Genomic DNA, 23,937 nt, shown 5'->3' with positions numbered 1-23,937 from the left:
TCACTGGTCAGGTGGAGGTTACTCCTCCAATGGCATCCCAGCTTACAATACAACATTAGAACCAATGTGATTGGCTGATGGAAAGACATCACATTAAACAATTAACTCCTGCCTTACCAGGCAGGATCTTCCGCTGCAGTGTTCCCCGTGTTGTGTAGTGACCTGCTGTGGGGTTGATCAGACTCCACACAGGTTGCAAGCTACATATTGGGATGTATTTGCAACAAACCCTCTGCCTTGTATTGGCAGGGGTGTTGCACATGGGTGCAGCCATCTGAGTTGTGAGGTAAAAAAAAAAAAAAAAAAAAAAAGGTTGAGTGGTTTTGCTGGCAGGCACAACACTGGTGGGAAAGCAGGTAGGGTCTCGCAGCGCATCGTGGAGGTCAGTTTTCTTATGGAATAGATTGTCTGTGACCTGGAGGGGGATAACAGTGTTCCTTCAGGCTTTCTTGCTACAAATAGAGCTGCAGCAACTCCTGGTATCCATAACTATAGAATCCAGGTGAGTGAAATGTACTACAAAAAGCACCAGATCGATTAGAGAAGCGCTGCTCAATGTTAGAGTAATATAGCCAAGTTTAGGGAAAACACATTTCGGGGGCATACTGCTCCATTCTTCAGGTGAGATATTCAAGGTATTCTGTGTATGTGCATATGATATACTCAAGGATGATATACACTCACCGGCCACTTTATTAGGTACACCTGTCCAACTGCTCGTTAACACTTAATTTCTAATCAGCCAATCACATGGCGGCATGTAGACATGGTCAAGACAATCTCCTGCAGTTCAAACTGAGCATCAGTATGGGGAAGAAAGGTGATTTGAGTGCCTTTGAACGTAGCAGCAGTTCTGTGGGCGGAAATGCCTTGTTGATGCCAGAGATCAGAGGAGAATGGGCAGACTGGTTCGAGCTGATAGAAAGGCAACAGTGACTCAAATCGCCACCCGTTACAACCAAGGTAGGCAGAAGAGCATCTGTGAACGCACAGTACGTCGAACTTTGAGGCAGATGGGCTACAGCAGCAGAAGACCACACCGGGTGCCACTCCTTTCAGCTAAGAACAGGAAACTGAGGCTACAATTTGCACAAGCTCATCGAAATTGGACAGTAGAAGATTGGAAAAATGTTGCCTGGTCTGATGAGTCTCGATTTCTGCTGCGACATTCGGATGGTAGGGTCAGAATTTGGCGTCAACAACATGAAAGCATGGATCCATCCTGCCTTGTATCAATGGTTCAGGCTGGTGGTGGTGGTGTCATGGTGTGGGGAATATTTTCTTGGCACTCTTTGGGCCCCTTGGTACCAATTGAGCATCGTTGCAACGCCACAGCCTACCTGAGTATTGTTGCTGACCATGTCCATCCCTTTATGACCACAATGTACCCAACATCTGATGGCTACTTTCAGCAGGATAATGCGCCATGTCATAAAGCTGGAATCATCTCAGACTGGTTTCTTGAACATGACAATGAGGTCACTGTACTCAAATGGCCTCCACAGTCACCAGATCTCAATCCAATAGAGCATCTTTGGGATGTGGTGGAACGGGAGATTCGCATCATGGATGTGCAGCCGACAAATCTGCGGCAACTGTGTAATGCCATCATGTCAATATGGACCAAAATCTCTGAGGAATGCTTCCAGCACCTTGTTGTATCTATGCCACGAAGAATTGAGGCAGTTCTGAAGGCAAAAGGGGGTCCAACCCGTTACTAGCATGGTGTACCTAATAAAGTGGCCGGTGAGTGTATATAATCACTATAAAATGTGTTTTTTCTTTTTGATAGGATAAGATGGTTAACAGAGCATAAGATGTGTATAATATACCGTATTTTCCCCCTCTCACCACGACAGCACCCAACCAGAGAGAGGGATCCGCCTCCAAGGACAGGAAAGCCAGACCTTAAAATGTGCGGTACGCCCCATCTCCTTCAGTGGTTTCCTGTCCCTGACGGGGGATCCAGTGAGTCTCGGTGAGGCTCAGGAATCGCGGTGAAAGGGGGGGAATGGGAGTCCCAGGTACCCCCGGGTGGCTGCACAAAATCCCCGCGTATGTGAATGCTGCAAAGGGCAGCGCAGTCTGTGGGTGCAGACGGACTCCGGCGTCTCCGATCCCGGAGTTGGAGGCGTGTGCAGGAACGGAGGCGGCTGAGCGCAGTTTTCCACTCCTCCCCGCAGCGGTCTTCTGGAAAATGGCGCCGACTCCACTTCCGGCGGGGACCGGAAGTGCCGCACCGTTCAGCGTCCCACGTGGGAGTGACGTCACGAGCGGGAGAATTGAAAAGGAGATCCCACACAGGAGTCCTGTGTGTTGTTCTAGCACTCACAGCCAGCCACAGGAGCTACTCCGGTTGTTGGAAGAAACGGAGTTGTACCCTCTCCACTGAATAAGATGAGTTCTAATGAAGGTGATAGAGAATCGGTGGACACCGCTACGGTAAAATTTGGGTAGAGGGATAGTCCGCTGATTGGTGAGTGTGGCCTTACCATGCCTTTAAACTGGTCCTGATGATGTCTTATGTGATTCTTGTTTTAGAGGGAAGAATCGCGTAGGGGGAAAGCCACTGTAAAGTCTAAGAATCGTGCATGTAGAATCTGTGGAGATAATCTGCCTGACTCATACTTAAAACCTAATTGTGACCAATGTGTTCAGCGCCTGTTAACACAGGATCAGTCAGCCTTGTTTGAGTCCATGCGTATGCTAATCCAGCAGGAGGTGTGTAGTTCTGTGCAGGAAATAAGGAGATCCCTCAGGTCAGAGAATTCCCCAGGCACTTCCAGGCAATTTTGAAGATTCTGGCCCTAGTCCGGAGCAGTCATCTGAGTCAGAAGAGGAGGACAGGTCAGGCAGGCAGGCCGGCCCCTGTTTCCTATTGAAGACATTGATCATCTTATTAAATTAGTAAGGTCGACCATGGAATTGGAGGAAGAAAAGGAGGAGCGCTCCGTAACGGACGTTATGTTCCAGGGTCTAGGAGAAAGGAAGAAAGTTTTTTCCTATCCATGAGAATATTTCCTCCCTTATCCAGGCAGAATGGCGCAAGGCAGACAAAAAGGTTTTCGTCCCTAGGGCAATGAAGAGGAAGTATCCTTTTTCAGAAAAGGAGACAGAGATCTGGGACTAGGCACCGAAGGTAGATGTTGCCGTTTCTAAAGTCTCTAGGAAGAGTGCGCTTCCGGTGGAGGATTCGGGTGTGCTCAAGGATCCCATGGATAAGAAGGCAGATAGCTTTCTAAGGCGCTCCTGGGAGGCTGCAGCGGGCGCATTTAAACCTAACATCGCTGCTACATGTGTCTCTAGATCTTTAATTGTTTGGCTTTCCCAGCTGGAGGAAAAAATTAAGACCCGTGCTTCTAGGTCACATCTTATTTCAGAGGTTACCACTGCGCAGAAGGCCTCAGCCTTCTTAGCTGATGCCTCGGTGGACGCCTTACGGTTGTCAGCAAGATCGGTGGCTTTATTCAATTCAGCCAGAAGGGCCTTGTGGCTGAAAAACTGGGCAGGTGACCTTCCATCTAAGAGCCATTTATGTAGTATCCCTTGTGAGGGGGAATTCTTGTTTAGATCTGCTCTAGATAACATCTTGGAGAAGGCAGCAGACATTAAAAAGGGATTTCCTAGTACAAGACCTCAGGAAAGGAAATTTTTTCGCCCCTCAAGGCGATTTAGATCTCCCCAGAGATCCGGAGACAAGAAGGAGGGATAGCGATCCTCTAGAAAGTCTAGGGGTTTCATGTTCTCCCGACCTCAGGATTCCAGTAAACGCCCCGGTCAGCAATGACGCCAGGGGTCCTGTGGGGGGAAGACTCTCCCTGTTCAAGGAGGAGTGGAGAAAGATTACAGGGAGCCAATGGATCTTGGGGATCACACAGGATGGCCTAAAGTTACCTTTTCTATCCCCTCCCCCACAGCATTTCAGGATAACATCAGTGCCCGGAAGAGCAGCAAAACAGGCTCTGGAAGCCGAGGTGAAATCCTTATTAGAGAAGGAGGTGCTCAGGCAAGTGCCACTTCAAGATCAGGGGACAGGATTCTATTCAACCCTGTTCCTTATAAAGAAGCCGGATGGCTCCCTCCGTACCATCATAAATCTAAAACCACTGAATTGCTACCTGCAGGTGGACAAATTCAAGATGGAGTCAATAAAATCAACCATAAACCTGCTCTTTCAGGATTGTTAGATGGCTTCCATAGACCTAGCGGATGCATATTACCACGTCCCTATTCATCCAGACAGTCAGAGGTTCCTGAGAGTGGCGGTGATAATGAATGGCAAGATAGAGCACCTCCAGTTCAGAGCTCTACCCTTTGGAGTGGCTATAGCTCCGAGAGTCTTCACAAAACTGAAATCAGAAGTGGGAGCCTACATACGGAAACATCAAGGCACTTTTGTGCCATATCTCGACGACTTCTTGCTGATTGCAGGTTCGGCATAAAAGTTAGAGATCCTGATAAAGGTTGTAATGAAGATTCTACATTGCCTGGGTTGGATGGTGAATCTGAAAAAATCCTCCCTTACTCCTGCCAAGTCAAAAATATTTCTAGGCATCAGACTGGATTCCATTCAGCAGAGATCTTTCCTTCCGCAGGACAAAGTGGTGAAGATAGTAACCTCGGTGGAGAAGTTGTACAGACAGCCATCCCCTACCATTAGGGAGATTATGAGGACTCTGGATCTCTTCACAGCAGCAATTCCAGCGGTACCTTTGGCGATGTATCATGCAAGACCCTTACAGCTCTTCATGTTGGGGAACTGGAAGGGGGACCAGTCCTCCCTGGACCACAAGATTACGCTTCCCCAGCAGATCCTGGATTCCCTAGGATGGTGGCTAAGAGAGGAGAACCTCCAGACAGGCAGACCTTGGAGAGAGGAGAATCCCCTATCTATGATCACGGATGCGAGCTCCTCGGGTTGGGGAGCCCAGGTCAAGGACCTCCTATTCCAGGGGACATGGAACGAAGAATCCAGGAGGAGATCCTCAAATTACAGAGAATTAGAGGCCATCCTGCAGGCGATCAGACAAGCTTTGCCGGTGATTCGGGGGACAGACCTCAGACAATGTCACGGCGGTGGCATTTGTGAATCGCCAGGGAGGTACCAGAAGCGGGTCCTTAACACCTTAGCGCTCTGCGCCGTAGCTGTACTGCGCTGAGTCCCGCGATTAGCGCTCAGCGCAGTACAGCTACGGCGCAGAGACGATGCCGGTTCAGCGCTGTATAGCAGCCGAACCGGCATCGCTAGCCGCGGGATTTCAGCGGTAATCTACCGCTGACATCCCCGGCTAACACCCGCGGTCGGAGTGGGCTCCGATCGCGGGTGTTTAACCCGTTAAATGCCGCGGTCAACGCGACCGCGGCATTTAACATGCCTTCTGGGGGTCTTTACCCCACGATCGCCCCCCCCCCCGCACCGTTTTCAGGGGGGCCGATCGCTGTTTTGGCTCCTCTGGGGTCCGATCAGATGATTGCTTGTTCATATCCCATGGTGGATCATGTAAAAAATGTACAAAATAATGTTTTTCAATAAAAAATTACTTTATAAATCACTAAAAATGCTCATAAGCCCCAAAACATATAAAGAGACATATAACGCTCAAAAAAGTCTAAATCATAACACAAACCCCACATATATAGTATCACCGCGTCCGTAACAATCCATAGAATAAAACTAAATAACTATTGAACCCATATGATGAACGCCGTAAAAAAAAAACTTTAAAAACCCGCCAAAAATTATGATTTTTACCTATTATATCCCACTAAAAATGCAATAAAAAGTGATCAACAAAACATATGTACTCCAGAATGATATTGTTGCAAAGAACAACATGTCCCGCAAAAAACAAGCCATCAACCAGCTCTGTAGCCAAAAACGTAACAATGTTATGCCACTTGGAAGACGGCGATGCAAAAATGATAGATTTTTCCCCACATTAGGGTTTTATTTGGCAAATTTAGTAAAACATAAGAAAAAATATTCATGTCTGTTATCCCCGTAATCGTATCGACCCATAGAATAAAGATAACAGGATTATTAGGATATACGGTGAACACGGAAAAAAAAAAAGTAAAAAATCCAGTACAGAATTGATGCTTTTCTACTCATGACCTCAAAAAAAGTTCCAAAATTTTCAACAATAGGTGATACCAACCCCAAAATGGTAACAATGGAAAAAGCATCTCGTCCCGCAAAAAAAATGCCGTCACATGGCCCAAATAACGGAAAAGCGAAAATTTTATAGCCTTCAAAAGGGGGCAACCAGAAAACTAAAATCCTGGCAGCAGCAGGGTGCTCCTTCCCTTCTGCGCCTCGCTGTGCCCCCATAACACAAGTAACGGCCACGTGTGGGGGGTCGCTGCACTCAGGAGAAATTGTAGAACAAATTTTATGGTGAGTTTTCTCTTTTTATCTTTTGGAAATGTGTAAATTTTAGGGCTAAATGAACGTATAACCGACAAAATTTGATAAATTTGAAATTTCTAAATTTCACCGCCATTTTGATTCAATTACTATGAAGATCTCAAGGGGTTAACAATCTTTGTAAAAGCTGTTTCTGATTTTTTGAGGGGTGCAGATTTGAAAATGGGTTGGTTATATAGGGGGTTTTGTTGCTAAATATGTAAAATTTGATTTCAAACAGTATTTATCCCCAAAATAGTCAATTCCGAAAATACGGAAAATCGCTATTCGATTTGTAGGCCGCATGACGTCAAAATAAATTATCCAAACATTTCAAAAATTATGAAAATGTAAAGTAGACAAATGGGAAATGTTATTCAGCAAGTTATTTAGGTGGTAAATCTATCTGCCTGAAAACGCGGTGATTTAGAATTTCGAAAATGGCAAATTTTTCTAAAAATTCATCATTTTTTTCTTTTTTTTGTAAATAAACGCAAAACTTATCAGCTAAAATTTACCACTAAAATGAAGTACAACATGTGGGGAAAAAACAATCTCAGAATCGCTTTGATAAGTAACAGCGTTCAAAAGTTATTACCACAGGAAGAGACACTGGTCAAATTTCAAAAAAAAGTTGCGAGCCTTAACCTGCAAACAGGCTGCGTCCTTAAGGGGTTAATGAGCCTCTCAAATCAGATCTTAGGGCTAGCAGAGGCCAATCTGAAATCAATATCGGCAGTACACATAAGGGGCAAGGACAATTTGGAGGCAGACTTCCTGAGCCGTCATCTCTTACGACAGGGGGAATGGTCCCTGAATCGGAAGGTGTTCTCCAAGATAACCAGACTCTGGGGTCAACCAGAGGTAGATTTATTCACCACAAGAAGGAACAGGCAGGTCAAGCTTTTCTGCTCCCTAGACCCGAGAGATCGATCGGAGATCTGGATGCTTTCTCAATAAAGTGGAACTTCAGCCTCTCCTATGCATTTCCACCTCTGTCTGTCCTCCCGAGAGTTCTGAAGAAGATAAGGCAGGACCAGGCCAGAGTCATTCTTATAGCCCCCTTCTGGCCCAGGAGGGCATGGTTCTCAATACTGAGGGAACTATCGATATCGGACCCTTGGATCCTCCCAGAGAATCACGATCTCCTCTCCCAGGGCCCAGTATTCCACCCGCAGATTGCGAACCTCCATCTGACGGCCTGGAATTTGAGAGGCGTATCTTGAGGGAGAAAGGCCTCTCAGACAAGGTAATTACAACCCTGTTAAAGAGTAGGAAGTTAGTTACCTCTAAAATTTATTTCAGGGTCTGGAGAGTATTCTCAGATTTTTGTAGTCCAGAGAAAATAGACTTGGCTCATCCAAATATAGCTAAGATATTAGATTTTCTGCAAGCAGGATTAGATAAGGGCCTAAAACCAGCCACTCTTAAAGTACAGATTTCTGCCCTTAGCTCTCTGTTTGAGTCCCCCTTAGCCTCTCATCCCTGGATATCTCGGTTCATAAAAGCGGCATCTCGTATGACCCCATTTAGGAGATGTACGGTGCCCCCTTGGGACCTCACTCTGGTATTAAATTATCTGATAAAAGACCCCTTTGAGCCCCTAGAGACTTGTTCACTAAAGTGGTTGACTATTAAAGTAGTATTTTTGGTAGCAATCACTTCAGCCCGTAGGGTTGGAGAAATATCGTCTCTGTCCTGTAGAGCGCCTTTCCTTAAGGTTCTAGATGACAGGGTAGTTCTGACGACAGACCCGGCCTTTTTACCAAAGGTAGTCTCTAGATTCCATAGATCCCAGGAGATCAGGCTCCCATCCTTCTGTAGTAACCCTTCTACGGATAGGGAAAGCGAATTTAACAAGTTAGATGTTAAAAGGGCCATTGAAGTTTATTTAAACAGGACTAGAGATTGGAGAAAATCTGATAGTCTTTTTGTTCTTTTTGGAGGCAAGAATAGGGGGCAAAAGGCCTCAGCTATAGTTTTAGCCAGGTGGATCAGGCAAGCTATTAGCTCTGCTTATGTAGCAGCAGTACAGCCGATACCAGAGGGTCTAAAAGCCCATTCTACCAGAGCAGTCTCTTCCTCATGGGCAGAATTCAGAGAGGTATCGGTTAATCAGAATTGTCAGGCTGCCACCTGGTCTTCTCCTCACACTTTCTATAGACACTATAGGCTGAACGTAGTAGGTGCACAGGAGCTTTCCTTTGGGCGAAGAGTTCTTCGGTGATCCCTCCCTAAATTTTACGTCTATGTTATTCTCTCTGGTTGGGTGCTGTCGTGGTGAGTGGGGGAAACCGGTAATTACTCACCGGTAATTGTGTTTCCTTGAACCACGACAGCACCCTGGTTATTCCCTCCCTTGTAAAATTCTTTTCAGTTTCACACTTGGGTGTTAAGTGTTATGTGTGTGTCACAGAGGTGTGAGATTCTCTAATTGAAAGTGATGCTGAATGATACGGTGGTCAGAAATAATCAAAACATTAAGTCCCATGCAGTCTCTGTAATCCACTGAAGGAGATGGGGCGTACCGCACATTTTAAGGTCTGGATTTCCTGTCCCTGGAGGCGGATCCCTTTCTCTGGTTGGTTCAAGGAAACACAATTACCGGTGAGTAATTACATGTTTTCAGACTATAAGGCGCACAAAAAATCCTTTGATTTTCTCAGAAATCAAAGGTGCGCGGTATAGTGCCGTGCGCCTTATATATGAACCTTACTTACAGATAACAGCTGCCTTGAACTGTGCACAGGTCTGCCACCTGCTGGTCATTCATCCTTATAATCAGGTGCGCCTTATAGTCCAATGCGCCTTATATTCCAGTTGCTAGGGAATAATCTGTGAAACTCTGCAGACTGAAGGGCCCGATCGGGTAATGGGAATGGGGTTATGCAATGTGCTCCTCAGTTTCTGTCTGTGATTACAGGAAGCATCTCCATCATGTCTGCTCTGTCCAGTCTACACTCTGTTCTTATGTTCCCACACACAGTGCACCTTCCCCCTGCATCTGCTCAGTTTAATAATCTAGTGTGCACAGAATATTATCTGTAAGCCTGCTCTGCAAAACACCCCCATCTCTACAAGGCTACAGCTGGGTCAGTGAAGAGAAGGCGGTAGGACCAGCACAGCAGTCTGATGCACAAGCTAAAGAGTATTTACTTCTCTCTGTGTTATGTATACTACATACACTTGTATACAGTGTCCTGGGTTGGGGGTGGGGGGTGTGATGGCATCTGCTGAACACTACCAGGCTGTGTAAGATTATGGATCTATCTTGTGTCTGTAATAATATGTGTGCATAGAGCTGAGCATTTACAATTCTTCCCCATGAGTTTAATTAATAGGATTGGTTTAATAGCGGCTGATTTGTAGACTGAATTTTTAAAGTAAATTCTTTGAGCTTTCTAGATGGAACATTAAGAAGGGACTGACAAGGATTAGTTTAGATGTCATATCATAAGTTTTCCATGGAAATTGGTTGTGGCACACGATTGGACATTTGTGTATATTAACACAGACAGATTGGAAACTATAAAGCGGAAAGAAGATTCCTGTGGCATTACTAAAATTATCCAGGCAAGACATCTGTTCTGTACACTTGCTTTACTGGCCAAGATTTTGTCTCAGATGTTGAGGCAGGAGCAATATACATCTATATACAATGTTTAGTGTTACTTGTGTTAAATTACTTAAATTAGTAATAAATAATGCTTCTGATGCGTCTTTATTAAAATTCCCTCTTTCTCCGTTTGTTCTATGGTATCTAAATGGGGGTTATAGCTTAATAATAATAATAATAATAATTCTTTATTTATATAGCGCACACAGATTACCCAGCGCTGCACAAGCATTTCAAATTGGTCTCTGTCCCCATGGGGCTCACAATCTAAACAACCTAACAGTATGTTTTGAAGTGTGGGAGGAAACGGAGGAAACCCACGCAAACACGGAGAGAACATACAAACTCTTTGCAGATGTTGACCTGGGTGGGATTCGAACCTAGGACCCCAGCGCTGCAGGGCAGAAGTGCTACTCACTCAGCCACCGTGCCGCCCACTCTGTAAAACTTGTGGCAGATCTCATGTCACGTTCTTAGCTGACATTGGGGACATTTATCAGGGTTGTATGCCAGTTTTCTGGCAATCATTTTCTGAAATAATCTCAATTCCTTGCAGGGCTGTGGATTCTAAGCTTGCACTCCACAGCCCTGTATTCCTGACCACTATAGCAGTTGTAAGAAGAGTGCAGTCATGCCTTCCCAGTGCCTTGTTCCTGTGACCTGTAGCAGGAGAGCTTCACTAATGAGCATGTACTGTACATGGAGTGCAGCCACATTCATCTCAACTAACAGCCTCGAACAGGGCACATGTAGTCTGTTAGGGCCTGCACCCTGCTGACAGTCAGAGCCCAATGACCGCTACTATAACTAATGGCAGCGTTCTTTGGGCTGGGTAACTTAAAGCACAGCTGTGAAGTATGTATCGAACTCTGCATCTACTGCCGCTACCCTCTGTGTCCTGACTATTAATGCTGAATGAATCTATGCCACGACCGGAAGCAGGTCAGCTGTACTGCTCCCTTGTCTTCTCCTGGCACAGCTCTGCTCCAGGTCCTGATGCCGGCACATACAACCAGTGTGGGATACAGAGCAGAGCGGCATATGATGGATGAATAAAAGTTTTATTTGTTTTGGTGTTTTTTACTGCTAAAGCGGCTTGACATTTCCCATTTGGGGATTAATAGACAACCAACCAACACATCAAATTATTTACACCATTCAAAAGACAAACACGCAACACCCTCACCTATCCAGAATCCACAAACACCAGCAAGCTCTTTGTTATACTGTGCGATTGCGAATGGAAACCTTACAGGGACCAAGTGCCCAAACTGCCAGCCAAAACCCATTTACAGGCGGTCCCTTACTTAAGAACACCCGACTTACAGACAACCCATAGTTACAAACGGACCACTGGATATTAGTAATTTACTGTACTTTAGCCCTAGGCTACAATAAACAGCTATAACAGTTATCACAGGTGTCTGTAATGAAGCTTTATTGTTAATCCTGGTTCTTATGACAACCCAACATTTTTAAAATCCAATTGTCACAGAGACCAAAAAAATTCTACAATTATAAAATATACAGTTCCGACTTGCATACAAATTCAACTTAAGAACAAACCTGCAGAACCTATCTTGTACGTAACCCGGGGACTGCCTGTATTTATCACAAAATGCCAACACAGGAATTTAAGCAGTAATTTATCGCTCTCGGTTCTGTGACCATTTTCAATCTTGTAGCCAACTTAAGAACGCCAACATAGTTAACCCCTTAAGGACCAGGCCCTTTTTCGTTTTTACGTTTTCAGTTTTCACTCCCCACCTTCAAAAATCTATAACTTTTTTATTTTCCCATGTAAAGAGCTGTGGGTGGGCTTATTTTCCGCATAACAAATTTCTCTTCATAGTGACCGTATTTAATACTCTATACCAGGTACTGGGAAGTGGGGAAAAATTCTGAATGCAGTGAAAATGATGAAAAAACGCATTTGCGCCGTTTTCTTGGGCACTTGGATTTTACGGCTTTTTACCGTGAGCCCCCAAATGACATGTCTTCTTCATTCTTTGGGTCGGTACGATCACGAGGATACCAAATTTATATAGGTTTTATAATGTTTTCATACATTTACAAAAATTAAAACCACCTGTACAAAAAAAAATATTCTTCATTTTCATCTTCTGGCGCTAATAACTTTTTTATATTTGTCATTTTTTGAGACTTTTGATTACATTTTTAATGCTATCATTTTGACAACTGTACTGCCTTTTGATCACTTTTTATAGAATTTTTTATATTTTTCAAAATGGCAAAAAAGTGGCACTTCCGACTTTGGACGCTATCTTCCGTTACGGGGTTAACGCCAGTAAAAATCATTATTATATTTTGACGGATCGGACATTTTGGGACGCGTTGATACCAAACATGTTTATGATTCTTATTATTTATTTGCTTTTATATGTGATCTAGGAAAAGGGGGATGATTTAAACTTTTTTTTTTATTTAATTTTTTTTACCATTACTTCAGATCCTCCAGAGTAATTTAACCCTGCAGGGTCATATTGCTAATACTATATACTTCAATACTACTGTATTGCAGTATATAGCAATTTTACTACGATTTCTAATAGTTTTCCATTTGCTGGCTATTAGAGATCATTGCATAAGGCAAGCCTACAGGTCTCAATGACACAGTAGGCTGCCATGTCAAACGATCGCTGCCCTCCGATGACGTCACAGGGGACGCCGATCAGCCATCCAAGCCACCGCGGCACTTAACAGGTTAACCGCAGTAACAGGCGTGTGTCGGCTGTATTATTCCCGCTGCGTATTGATTGAGCTAATCTCGTAAGCTCTCTCCATACACCCTTCGTAGCACGAGGACGATATAGTTGGTACTCACTCGCGAAGGTGATAATCACCTTGTCCATCCTATTAATATCTCTAGCACACAATCCTGATTCGAACCATGCCTCACAATTAAAAATAGATCCAGTAATCACAGTGTCATAAAGCATACAAACTAATTTACTGCAGACATCAATAAAAATAATAACCGGAACCCTTTTTTGTCCAATTAGAATTATTATCCAGATCAACAGCCAATTATTTGTATGCAACAACCTCCCCCACTTGGGAGAATAAGCTGCAGTGTGGTGCAGGGAGAAGAGGAAAAGTAGAGAATACTGGGGTCTCCAGTATTATTATTTTCTGCTCCAGGATGTCTCCAGTGCTATGAATGCAGTATTAGGTTTCTGGAGTGGTATATATTGCTGTACTGTGGTGTTTAGTATTTATGGGGTGGCATTTTGTGTTGTTGGCACATCTAGGGTGCTGCGGCCCCTTAAAGTTGAGCAGCTCTTAGACTAATGTTGTGCACCGTGGCCTAAAGAGTAGCCTTAGAGTACCTCCTTGCCAAGTAGTCATTAGGCGTAAGATGCAATTTGACACCAGCGCAGCTGGCTGCTGGTGTGCCGGCGTATGATAAATAGTCCTAGTATACATTCTGGGTGCCTGACTAGGGCTTTTCTGGATGATGTTTTATCAAATGTGTGGCTTACTTTGTTAGTGAAATCTGCAATATCAAACTTTACCTGGCTCCCTGCCACAACCCGCAGTGTGCATTTCAAATTTTAACATCCACCTGCTCGTTTGCATAATTGATTCACTCGATGCCCCGCGCCACATCCTCTTGACCTACCCCCTAATGATGTTGTCTCACCACACAAGGAAACTTTGCACTTGTACTGCGGATATGGGCAGTGAGCTGCAACATGGCTCGCCGCACCTCACTGCGCATGTGTAGTTTCCATATGCATAGTTGCCTGGCAGTGAAGAGTTTGCTTACTTCCGGCGCCTCACTGTCTAGCACCCGTGTGCAGGAAAACTATGCATGCGTAGTGAGTTACTGCTCATGTTGGCAATACGAGGCACCCCGCGCAAATGCGTAGTTTCCTTGTGCCGTGAGCCGACAATTTTATCTAGATTTTTGGTCAAATACTAAACTGCAAGAACTCTGTTATGACATCTCATAGCACCTCTTGTCTAATGCGTTTCCCCACCTTATGTTGTGCTCATCTCATATCCTGCTGTGGATTCACTCTTCTCTTAGCTTCATCTAAAATCTGCCGGACACAAGACCTTTCTGCTAGGCACACATGCTACAATGCTGTCAGCAGAGCGATGAATGTGATCTCCAATAACAATCCAAAAGAAACAACTGTGAATGTGTTACATGTACTGGAAGCTTCATTTAGTACTGTGTCTTTTTTAATGTAAATGTATAATCACTATGTTATACAATATTTCTGCTGATTTTGGGTGTGGAATGTAGTATTCACAATGCAAAGGTTGAACTACATGCCCCTCCTGGCTTAAAAACATGATGGAAATGTTCTGCAGCAATGATGGAACGTGTGCAGTTCTACAGTCCATCAAAACCAATCCTGATGAACCAGGGACACTTACTCATAGATCCAGGCACTGGGGTAACCTTATATTTGTTTGTTTTGAAACTGGTTTTATTGGGTACAGTCAAGACAGCTGTTAAAAGTCATAAGGTATGGGAACTGCACCAGTTTTACAGTAACATTTAGAACATAGACATAAAAACATAACCACCTCTTTCTTCCAGCCTCAAGCACTTTTTCTATCTTGTACCTTCTTATCTTTGTTATCCATGGCTCCCTTCCTTCTAAAATTAACTTATAAATCTTCATGAGCCAGACTGGCTACTGGGCTCATGGCCCCTCCATCCTGTATATTCCCAGGCTATTACACTGTGTGTGAAAACTTCCTGTGCTTCAGTGAGATTACATCAGGCAGGTGGTTAGGGGGAGTGCCAGGGATAAGAGATTACAATAGTAAGCAAAAAATGTACTGAGCAAGCCGCTCGCTCACGTGGACCTTGAAGAGTCGAAAGAAACGCCTTCTGCGTAGTCCGGTGCACGGATCTTGAATAGGCTTGACAGAACGCCCAAATAATGTTCAAAGAGTAGAGAGAGGTAAAGACCGGCACTCAAGGCTGTTAAAAAACTTTCTTCTTTATTCCATATCAATTAAAAAGAAGTGGTCATAGTGCATAATCCAAAAGATCTACGTGTTTCAGACATAGGTATTAGTTCTGACTCATTGTTCTTACCATAAGAACTAATACCTATGGTCAAAATGCATAGGTCTCTTGGATTATGCATTATGACCATTTCTTTTTAAATGATATGGAATAAAGAAAGTTTTTTTTAACAGCCTGGAGTGCCGGTCTTTACCTCGCTACAGGCACGGTGCCTGGATCTATGGGTAAGTGCCCCTGGTTTATCATGATGGATTCTGATGGTTGTTTTTCTTTTTTTCTTTTGAAGATAGAATTAAGTTCTCTAAAAAGTAAAATAATAATACATTTTAGTTCTAATTTTTTTTAACAAATTGCATCAATGAGTTTTCTTTTCTCCACCATATTGCAGTAATTTGCCTTTCAGATTAACTTGGGCATAGAAGCCATTTTGTGCCTGGATGAAAAACCTTTTTGCGTAAACCGTTGCATTTTTATTGATACCAATGGATGGGCGATCAATTAAAATCCCAGAATAGCCCTTTATGCAGATGCTTCCTGTGAAGTTTAATAATGATGGCAGGACATTGTTTAGATCAGATCATGGACATGAGAGGTTTAATATCTTTTTTTGAACTTTTTGATTATTTCTCATTAAAATAGCAAAGCAATGGAGTGCTGTCAGAACTGTTCTTGTCCAGTAGCAGGACTAAGACAATAAATGCACATGGCTTCAACAGAAAGGAAGAAAACGACCTGATTGACGGCCTGCTGGAGAGTTATCAGAATAACCGATATGGAAATCCGAACAGTAAGGTAAGAAATAGATAATGGGGCACATTTACTTACCCGGTCCAGTCGCGATCCAGCGGCGGTTTCTCCGACACTGATTCGGGTTCTGCCGGGATTCACTAAGGTCCGTGCGCCGATATTCACCATGTTTTGCTGCTGCGCCGAGGTCCGCTGAAGTTCACCTGCTTTTTTCTGGTGTATGTGAGTGCTTGATCTTGCGACACAAATGGCTTTTTAAATTCCGCGGTTTTTCCGAATCCTTCAGGTTGTCCGGTGGCCACACCCCCGATTTCTGTCGCGCAAAAGTCGGCGCGATTGCGCCAAAAAAAGATCACGTGCGCCACAATCCCGTGAAATACAGCGCAAAGCGGAAATATTCGGGAAAAACTCGACGGATTCGCGGCTGCGGACCCTTAGTAAATGTGCCCCATTGATTTTATTTATGCACTTCATTGGAAGTTACTAGCTTAGATCTAATGCACCATGATTTTGGAACTATCCAACTTCATTAAAGCCACAGCAGACACAGCCCACACTTTCGGTAAAATATCAGGCTGCAAACAGGCTTGTGGGCTGTTGTTTGCGGCCCGTGTGTTATTGGTGTGTGCAGTCTGCTCCTTGACCAAAGAAAAGGACGGCCTATACTACACTTTTACAAAGCGTAAGTTACCTTTGGTTGCGTCAGTGTAGTACTCATTGTCAGTACCAATAGTCAATTGGCAGATAGCCAGAGCTTAAATTTCATGACTCCTATTGATGGTAGCTTATCAAAGGTTTTTGCTATTTTTGGCTAGTATTGCAGAAACCATTGATCTTGCTTCTGTTACTGACTCTGTTGGGTGATCATGAAGCAACTGTATATCATGGTATTTTATACTACACAATTTATGGCTATTTAGGGAGTTACTGCTTTTATTTACTTCTCTTTTAGGTTATCCTTCATGGCCCTTTCCATCCCTATGAGGTCCAGTTTCATAGTATGATGAGAATTTCCAAATTCAGGTAGAATATTACTGCAAATATCAGTTTTGTTTTTATGAAAATCTTTCCTTTGTTTATTATAGATATTTACAAATTGAGTTGACTAATCTTTTACTTTCTTAGATCCGTATGGATTGAAAAAGAAAGTATTAATTCTGTAGTTGTCAATGACACTCCAGAAGCAACTCACCAGAGAATGTTTGTGGCCGCATCGTTGTCTGTAAATGCTTCTGGTATGTGCCAAGATTTTTTTGTCATTATATAAAATATTTCTGTCGCTGCGTCGGTGCCCATCCATAAGGATAAACAAGGATCCAAAATGAATGATAATTTATGTAACCACAGATTTCTTCTAGATTTGCTGTGGTTAAAGGCATTGTCCGGGGGGGGCGGTGGGGGGGGGGGGGGGGGGGGCGGGGCGGGATTGGGGGAATATAATCATTGCTAATCATCAACCGTTCCATTGGTTGGTAAATGTCCAAATTGACACTTTTTTTTTACCATTCTGAGTGTAGAAAGTGATCAAATGGTTGTACATTTTATTAAAATGGGATAAATGAAAAATGTCACCCCACAAATAAACGACACCTTACCCAGTTGCTTAAACCAAATTATGCAAACGTTATGGGTCTATGAATATGGGGACATTAGATTTCTTTAATACAAAGTTTTAGAATTTTTTTTTGTTTAAAGCTACAAAGATATAATCATGGCACAATATTAAATGGTGCCACTAGTACCTATAATTTGCCCTGCAGAAGCTCCCACATGGCTTTGTAAATGGAAAATAATCCAAAATGTATATAGTTTGTGGAAGGAGGGGAAAAACAGGAAAAATTCATTCAGAGCTTGTTCCCCATGAATGTCTAAAAGCGTGTTTGAAGAATGTTGGAAGAATGAAATGTTCTATTGAATATCATTATTATTCTGGTCAGCGAGCTTTTGTTTGAACTGGATGAGAAACAGAGCAGTGCTTTATGTAGTGCTGGGGAATTGGGCGACATGTCCCAGCGCCTATCAGCCGTTTGGACCTTCACAAACAGAAGGGACAGAACCTTTGTTATTTACTTGTATGTTTACTTGAGGTTTATACTTGTTACATTACATCATGTCTTGGCCACTAAAATGTATTTCATAAAGGCCAACATTATACAGTTTACTGATATTCTGCCTTACATAATTATACATTCAGCGAGGAAAGGACCCAGCTGAGGGTTTATTTTTTATTTATTTTCTCGTTTTCTATAAACGGATCTTGTGTCTGGTGTAGTGTATTATCTGTCACGTGGCATTTTCCACATGGTCATTATTTTTCTACTGTCGTTGTTCCTAGGGTCTATGCTCATGCTGAGAGAGACATCCCTGCTTCCCTCCATCCCTGGCTTGCCAGCACTTATTAGCATGCTGTTTGCTCCTATGATAGAGCTAAGGTATAATCCCTTTCTACAGAAGGTGTTTATTTTGACACAAGTACTTGGTAGCCTTTTTTAACATTTAAAGGAAACCTACCATTTGATTTGATGTATTATGAAGCAAACATACCTTGAGAATGCCGTGGCTACACTGATGCAGGATCATATCTTGGTTAATCCCTGAGCTGAGTGGTTTTGCTGAATAAACAATTATAACATTCGGAACCTTGGGAAAGCTGGGCAGGTTAGCTGACATAAACACGTTACACACGTGAGCGTTTAACTACAAATGGAGGTTAGTCAAGACATGACTAATCAACCTGAGCTGGATCACTGATACACAGCAGCTGGGGGATGGTTCTGCAATTGATTATTCTGCCTTCAGGCACAAGCCAGATTACATCATCCTCTCCTGCAGAGAATAACTCGCATGCTGAACAAAGCACTGAAGGAGCCATAGAAGCGACAGAGCTTCATTATCATAATGTTATATCTGTTTTTTAAGCAGAAATATGATCCTGCATCAGTGTAGCTACAGCAGTCTCAAGGTATGTTTTCTTCATAATGCATCAAATCAAATGGTAGTTTTCCTTTAAGTGTATATTAAAAAAAAAAAAATAGTTCACAATATGTACATAAGGTTTAGGTGAATCCCTTTGTACCTTTATGGTGCAGTTTGTCTGCTTTCAATGGTAGACACACAAAAGTAGGGCAATTTACGAATATTTGCACTCAAGAATAGTAATTTTTACGTGAATCAAATAACTTCTGTAGAGAGTTAGTGTCTACTGTGTGCTCTGGTGGTCTGAGTACCTGCTCACATAAGATAGGAGTGTCTCAGGCAAAAAAGAGAGTGGTAAGAATCTAGCTTACAGACTGATTGGTGTAAGTGTAATACATGTCTGTGCTGTCCCCTTTTGTTAAAAATCTGTTAGAACATTTTTATGAATTCCATTTTCAATCTCATCAGAGTTGATGACCAGAGAAGAGAATATACAGGCGTCCTTTGTGGTCTGGGATGGCAGTACAGAGACCTCGCAGTTTGGCCTGAGCATGACATTGAATTGGCTTTTGATGTACGCCTCAAAGTGGATGACCTGGTGAAGGTAGACTGATCTTATACTTTATAGTTAAATCAAAGAGAGAATCATCATAAACGTATGATGCTAATCTCTCATATTGGAGATCTTGTCTGTATTCTAAGCTTTGCATGTCATGACCTTTTGGAACATATTTTTAACATGGGTTTATTCACATGACTGATGTTTTTAGCAATTTTTATTGTTTTGTTTATGGGAGTGTCTTAAATCCCTTACACTGCACTGATACTTTATTATTCTACAAGTTCTCTGTTTGCAAAATCCACGCATAAATATGCTTCATGTGCAACTAGTCTTATTGGGGAAAGGATAAGATAGGCAGTGGATTAGATAGGCAGCACCATTCTGTGCAAAAGCTGGGTTTTCACTCCATTTTCTGTTGTTTGTTATATTTCACAGATAAATCAGATAAGATCCGCTATAAACATGATAGTTGGCCAGAGTTTTGATGGTACCATTGGTGGGGAGGAGAGATATACAAGGCTCCAGGAAGGTGTCCGAGAACATCTGCTGAAGTAAGGCTCTTTGTTGCCTTGATTGAATTGAGATGATGTGGATTGTACACTGACATTGGAATCTACCTTTTGTTATTGTGTTTCTATTTTTGTTGATCGGGTTGGAGCCTGTCATCCATGCAGAATGAATATGCAACATTTCTGGACCTAATTAAGTTTGTCTGTAGCCGCATGCTCCACTTATCACAATTATTGGATTGTTTCTTTCCACTGATACAATATTGAGTTGTGTCTGCCACACTTTGGAGCAGTGTTATATAATATTCTGTATGTAAAGTTCAACTACTGCTAGTTAAAGAAGACCTGGCATCTCTCTGGACAGATCAACACTTGTAATCCCCACAAACAAACTGTTGGAGTGCATGTGTTCTTACAGCTCTGCCTTGTGCTTTTCTTGTTGTGTCTCCTGGAAACTTTTGAATAAAATGAAAACTGGGTGTCACCATTTCTTGTGGAAATGGTCCAACTGGATGCTGGAAGGAATACTCCTCTGTAAGATGCATATAAAATATACAAATAAAAACATATCACAATAATATAAATACATAAAATAGAAATAAAAGAAAATGTTCTAAAAATTCAAATTTGTTAGAAAATCAATATCTATCTGTGTTATATTTTAATAAGAAGCGTTAATGGTGATAATTCCAGGTGCTCTTTATGACTTAATTCATATTATACCTGTGCTTTTAACTTTATTTTAACTTGCCTCCCATCTTCAGTTTATTTCAACAGGAAAAACCTCGAGAAGTTATTCAAGCAAAGTGGTATAATAAGCTTTACCACTGGAATCAGGTAATGTGTCATGAGCACTTCTTTCAACACCCAGATCTTCACTGTACTTTAAGCTGGCCTTGGATCGGATAGTAAGACCACTTTCAGACCAGCATTTGGATATTTTTGGCTACAAGGACACTGGATGGAAAAAGTTTTCCAAATATCAAGCACATTCATTGTTGCCTAGGTATTTTCTAATGGAAGAAGTTGGCTACACTGATGCACTAAAATGTATCTGGAATACCTGAGAAACTCCTTGGCCTGTCAGATGCAGATGTTTGTAGCCTTTTGTGCTCATGTGGTTAGCAATTATTGTAACAACCTTGGCTAAGGGCTCCTTCACATTGGCCTGTGTGTGCTTTGTGCCTGTTGATTCTGTTTTGTCTCTGCATCTGCAAGAACTCCCCCCCCCCCCCCCCCCCCCCCAAAAAAAAATATGGAAGTTTAACATTCTGCTGCCATTTGCAATCCGCATCAGTGAAATATAATGGACCGGTTTAACAATTTTTTCCTACAGATCAGTGAAAGAAAAAAAGCCAATTTGAAAGAGACTTTTAAAGTGTTTTCCTACTTGTTCAAATAATAGAAGGCCTTCACACTTTGGGTCTCAGGTCCTGTTTCCTTGCAGAGCCGGATGGGCTTTTTGTACAACTCCTTTAGGCTACATGCACACGATGTATGCCCGCCGTACCGTAGTACGGCGGGCATACATCGGCGCTGCGGAGAGGTGCAGGGGACGAGCGCATGCTCATCCCCGGCCCTCTCCATAGGACTATGCAGCACATAGGACTATGTGCGGAGCTGTGGGCACACGTCCCTGCCTCCTCGTTCAATTCACTGCCTTGATGTTCTGTCTTGCATTTCTTTTATTAGATGAGCGTCTCAGGGTTGGGACCCTTTTATGGATTTGCCTTAATTGCCAGCAGCGTAAAACCCTTTGAAGCCCTATTAGTGATTTGAGGGGTATTCCCACCTTGGCCATTTATTGCATATTCTGTCCAAGGTGGGAATACTCCCTTAAATCAGGGGCTCTTAACAGTAGCAATTATATTATCTAAATAGGATTGCAGTCCTTACAGGCATGAGCAATCCCTCAATAATTCTTCCAGGAATTTATAGTTGATACGTTTTGTCTATAGAAGTGGCTCCAGATTATAGCGTCATTGTCACCTTTGAGACACTGACAACCTTTCAGGCATTATTTTCCCCCTAGTATAAATGTAGACTGATAGTCACATCTTTGTCATTGTATTTGGTGTCACTTAGGATGAAGACGATATTTTGCTTATTTATTTATTTCCACATCTGTGTCATGCAGTACTTTATTTGCAATGGAGAGCATTTGCAGGGCTAAACCGGGTCATCAGACTGGATTATATGTGTGACACTTGGATTTGGCATTTTTTATTTTAATCTTCAGTATTGCCAGGAGATGCTGTTATCAGAATTCATTCAATTTCATAAAGTAATCCTCTTGCTTTGCTGGGTTAGCATGTCCTTCCAATTCCCTATTAAGGCAGGATTAACTCTCAGGGAAAAAACCTCCACTTTCATATACACAGCTCCAAGCTCTCGGATAAAGTATAATGTGTGTAAATATGTATTTTCTAATTCTATATTAGTAGGACATTTTTTACTATGTAAAATGTTTAAGTAGCTGATGGCTTCCTATATGTGAGTGACAAATCCCTTGGCTTCACTTCAACTTTTGAAATCGCCTACTTTATTTTTGGGGAGTCGCTGTAGTTCTGCATTTCGAGAATTACATGGACGTCACACTGGAAATGTGATGATTTGTCTGTGCTGGACTGATGCCCGAGCAGTAGCCATGGGCTCTTCTTGGCAGTGTCCCCTCGCTCTGGAGCAGATTGGGGCTATGGTCCAAAGCACTGATTCTAATAAAGCAACAGCAGATATGTCACAGTTTATTTAATCTGTTTATTTTGTTTGTGTATAAAATGAAGATAAACTTATAATATGTGGAAAAATGCAGTGGCATTATATTATTCACCCATTGCCAGACTCCTATACAGAAGTTGAGTATCATCCAGGGTGGATATGTAATGTTACAATTTTACGGCAGCAGTCAGGGGCAACTGCATCATCTAAGGCAGCGTGACGCACTGATTGGCGCCCCTGCAACGTTTTCATAGGATGCCAACGGGTCTTCATGGCAACCAGAGGCCTTGTGAAGAACACGGGTTTTATGCTGACGGCCATGGCACCCTGTAATATAGTGGTTATAGAGTTCAGAATATTGCATGATCAGGGTGCTTTTCACACAGCGTGCTGTAAATGCTATTCAATTGTGTTTACACTATGTAAACTTAATGCTAACAGTGTGTTTACATTGCATTGGGGGGCATTCACACTGCCTTTTTGGGGACATATATAAAGCTGCAAGTCCGCATAGACGGCTGAAGGCATCTGGGGATGTTATGGCACCACACACGTGTAATTAAATATATTTATCCTGATATATATATATATTTTTATATATAGAAGTCTAAACAGGCGTTTGCTAATGACTAACATTCTATTTTTGCCTTTCTTCTTAGGTGGACCAGAGATTCCTCATAAACCAGACCAGGAGAATGGAAAAAGATGATGATGTCAGTTCCTGTATCTACCAGTTGCATAGAATTGTTATGTTGAACCCCTAAGCATATTTGGAAGCTCCCAAAATTCGAGGCCCTTAATGTAACCGAGACATTAGAAGTTATAATGTCACAGCTTGATACTGAAGTGTACAGTGCTGGTTATGTGTTTTTTGTTTTTTATATATATATTTTTGGAGCCAATCAGTACTAAATCTGCTGGTAAAGACAAAGTTTCTTTTCAATGACAATATTATTCTGTTAATATTAATAAATAGTCACAATGATAACTACAAAGCATGTGGTTACCATATATGTTTTTGTTGAATAGGGTTCTTTGTGTTGGTCAGGTAGAACATATTAAGAACCCTATACTCTCCAGACATGTCAGCTTTAATAACATTTTTTTTTATACTTTGTACCTCATGGAAAAGTATAAATAATTTTAATCTTTCCTTAGCTGCCCGGATCTCTGAACAAACGTGATGTGATCCAAATGATGTTTATGATACCGAAGCTTGTTTATGGGTATTAAAAAACCAAAAATATAGAGACATCTGAAGTGGCACAACCTACGCACCTCCTAAATTTAACTCTCTTCAGGCAAAGATTCATTTCTGTTCACTTTCACATGACTTTGGAGGAGATTTCTTTAATGTGAAATCTCACTGGTTTACCTATAAGAAGGGAAATGTCCTTTTTAGGACCGGAGGGTTGTTGTCCAGTATTCTCAATTGATAGCCCATCCTTT

General features: G+C 42.4%; 1 protein-coding gene across 1 annotated transcript in view; it reads left to right on the top strand.

The window, feature by feature from the left end:
• Nucleotides 1-23,483, top strand: part of TDRD9 (tudor domain containing 9) — a 125,418-nt gene extending 101,935 nt beyond the window's left edge. The window contains exons 29-36 of the mRNA XM_072115914.1: nt 15,676-15,828; nt 16,736-16,806; nt 16,909-17,018; nt 18,119-18,215; nt 19,168-19,303; nt 19,697-19,812; nt 20,535-20,607; nt 23,148-23,483. Of these exons, the coding sequence (XP_071972015.1) occupies nt 15,676-15,828; nt 16,736-16,806; nt 16,909-17,018; nt 18,119-18,215; nt 19,168-19,303; nt 19,697-19,812; nt 20,535-20,607; nt 23,148-23,252 (861 nt within the window). The 3' untranslated portion in view covers nt 23,253-23,483. The remainder of the gene's footprint in view (nt 1-15,675; nt 15,829-16,735; nt 16,807-16,908; nt 17,019-18,118; nt 18,216-19,167; nt 19,304-19,696; nt 19,813-20,534; nt 20,608-23,147) is intronic.
• The last annotated feature ends 454 nt before the right edge of the window (nt 23,484-23,937 follow it).

This window comes from Engystomops pustulosus, chromosome 7 (assembly GCF_040894005.1).
Source record: "Engystomops pustulosus chromosome 7, aEngPut4.maternal, whole genome shotgun sequence".
Lineage (NCBI taxonomy): Eukaryota > Metazoa > Chordata > Amphibia > Anura > Leptodactylidae > Engystomops > Engystomops pustulosus.
Note: the sequence above shows the minus strand (reverse complement) of the source record. Positions and strands in the feature narration are given on the sequence as shown.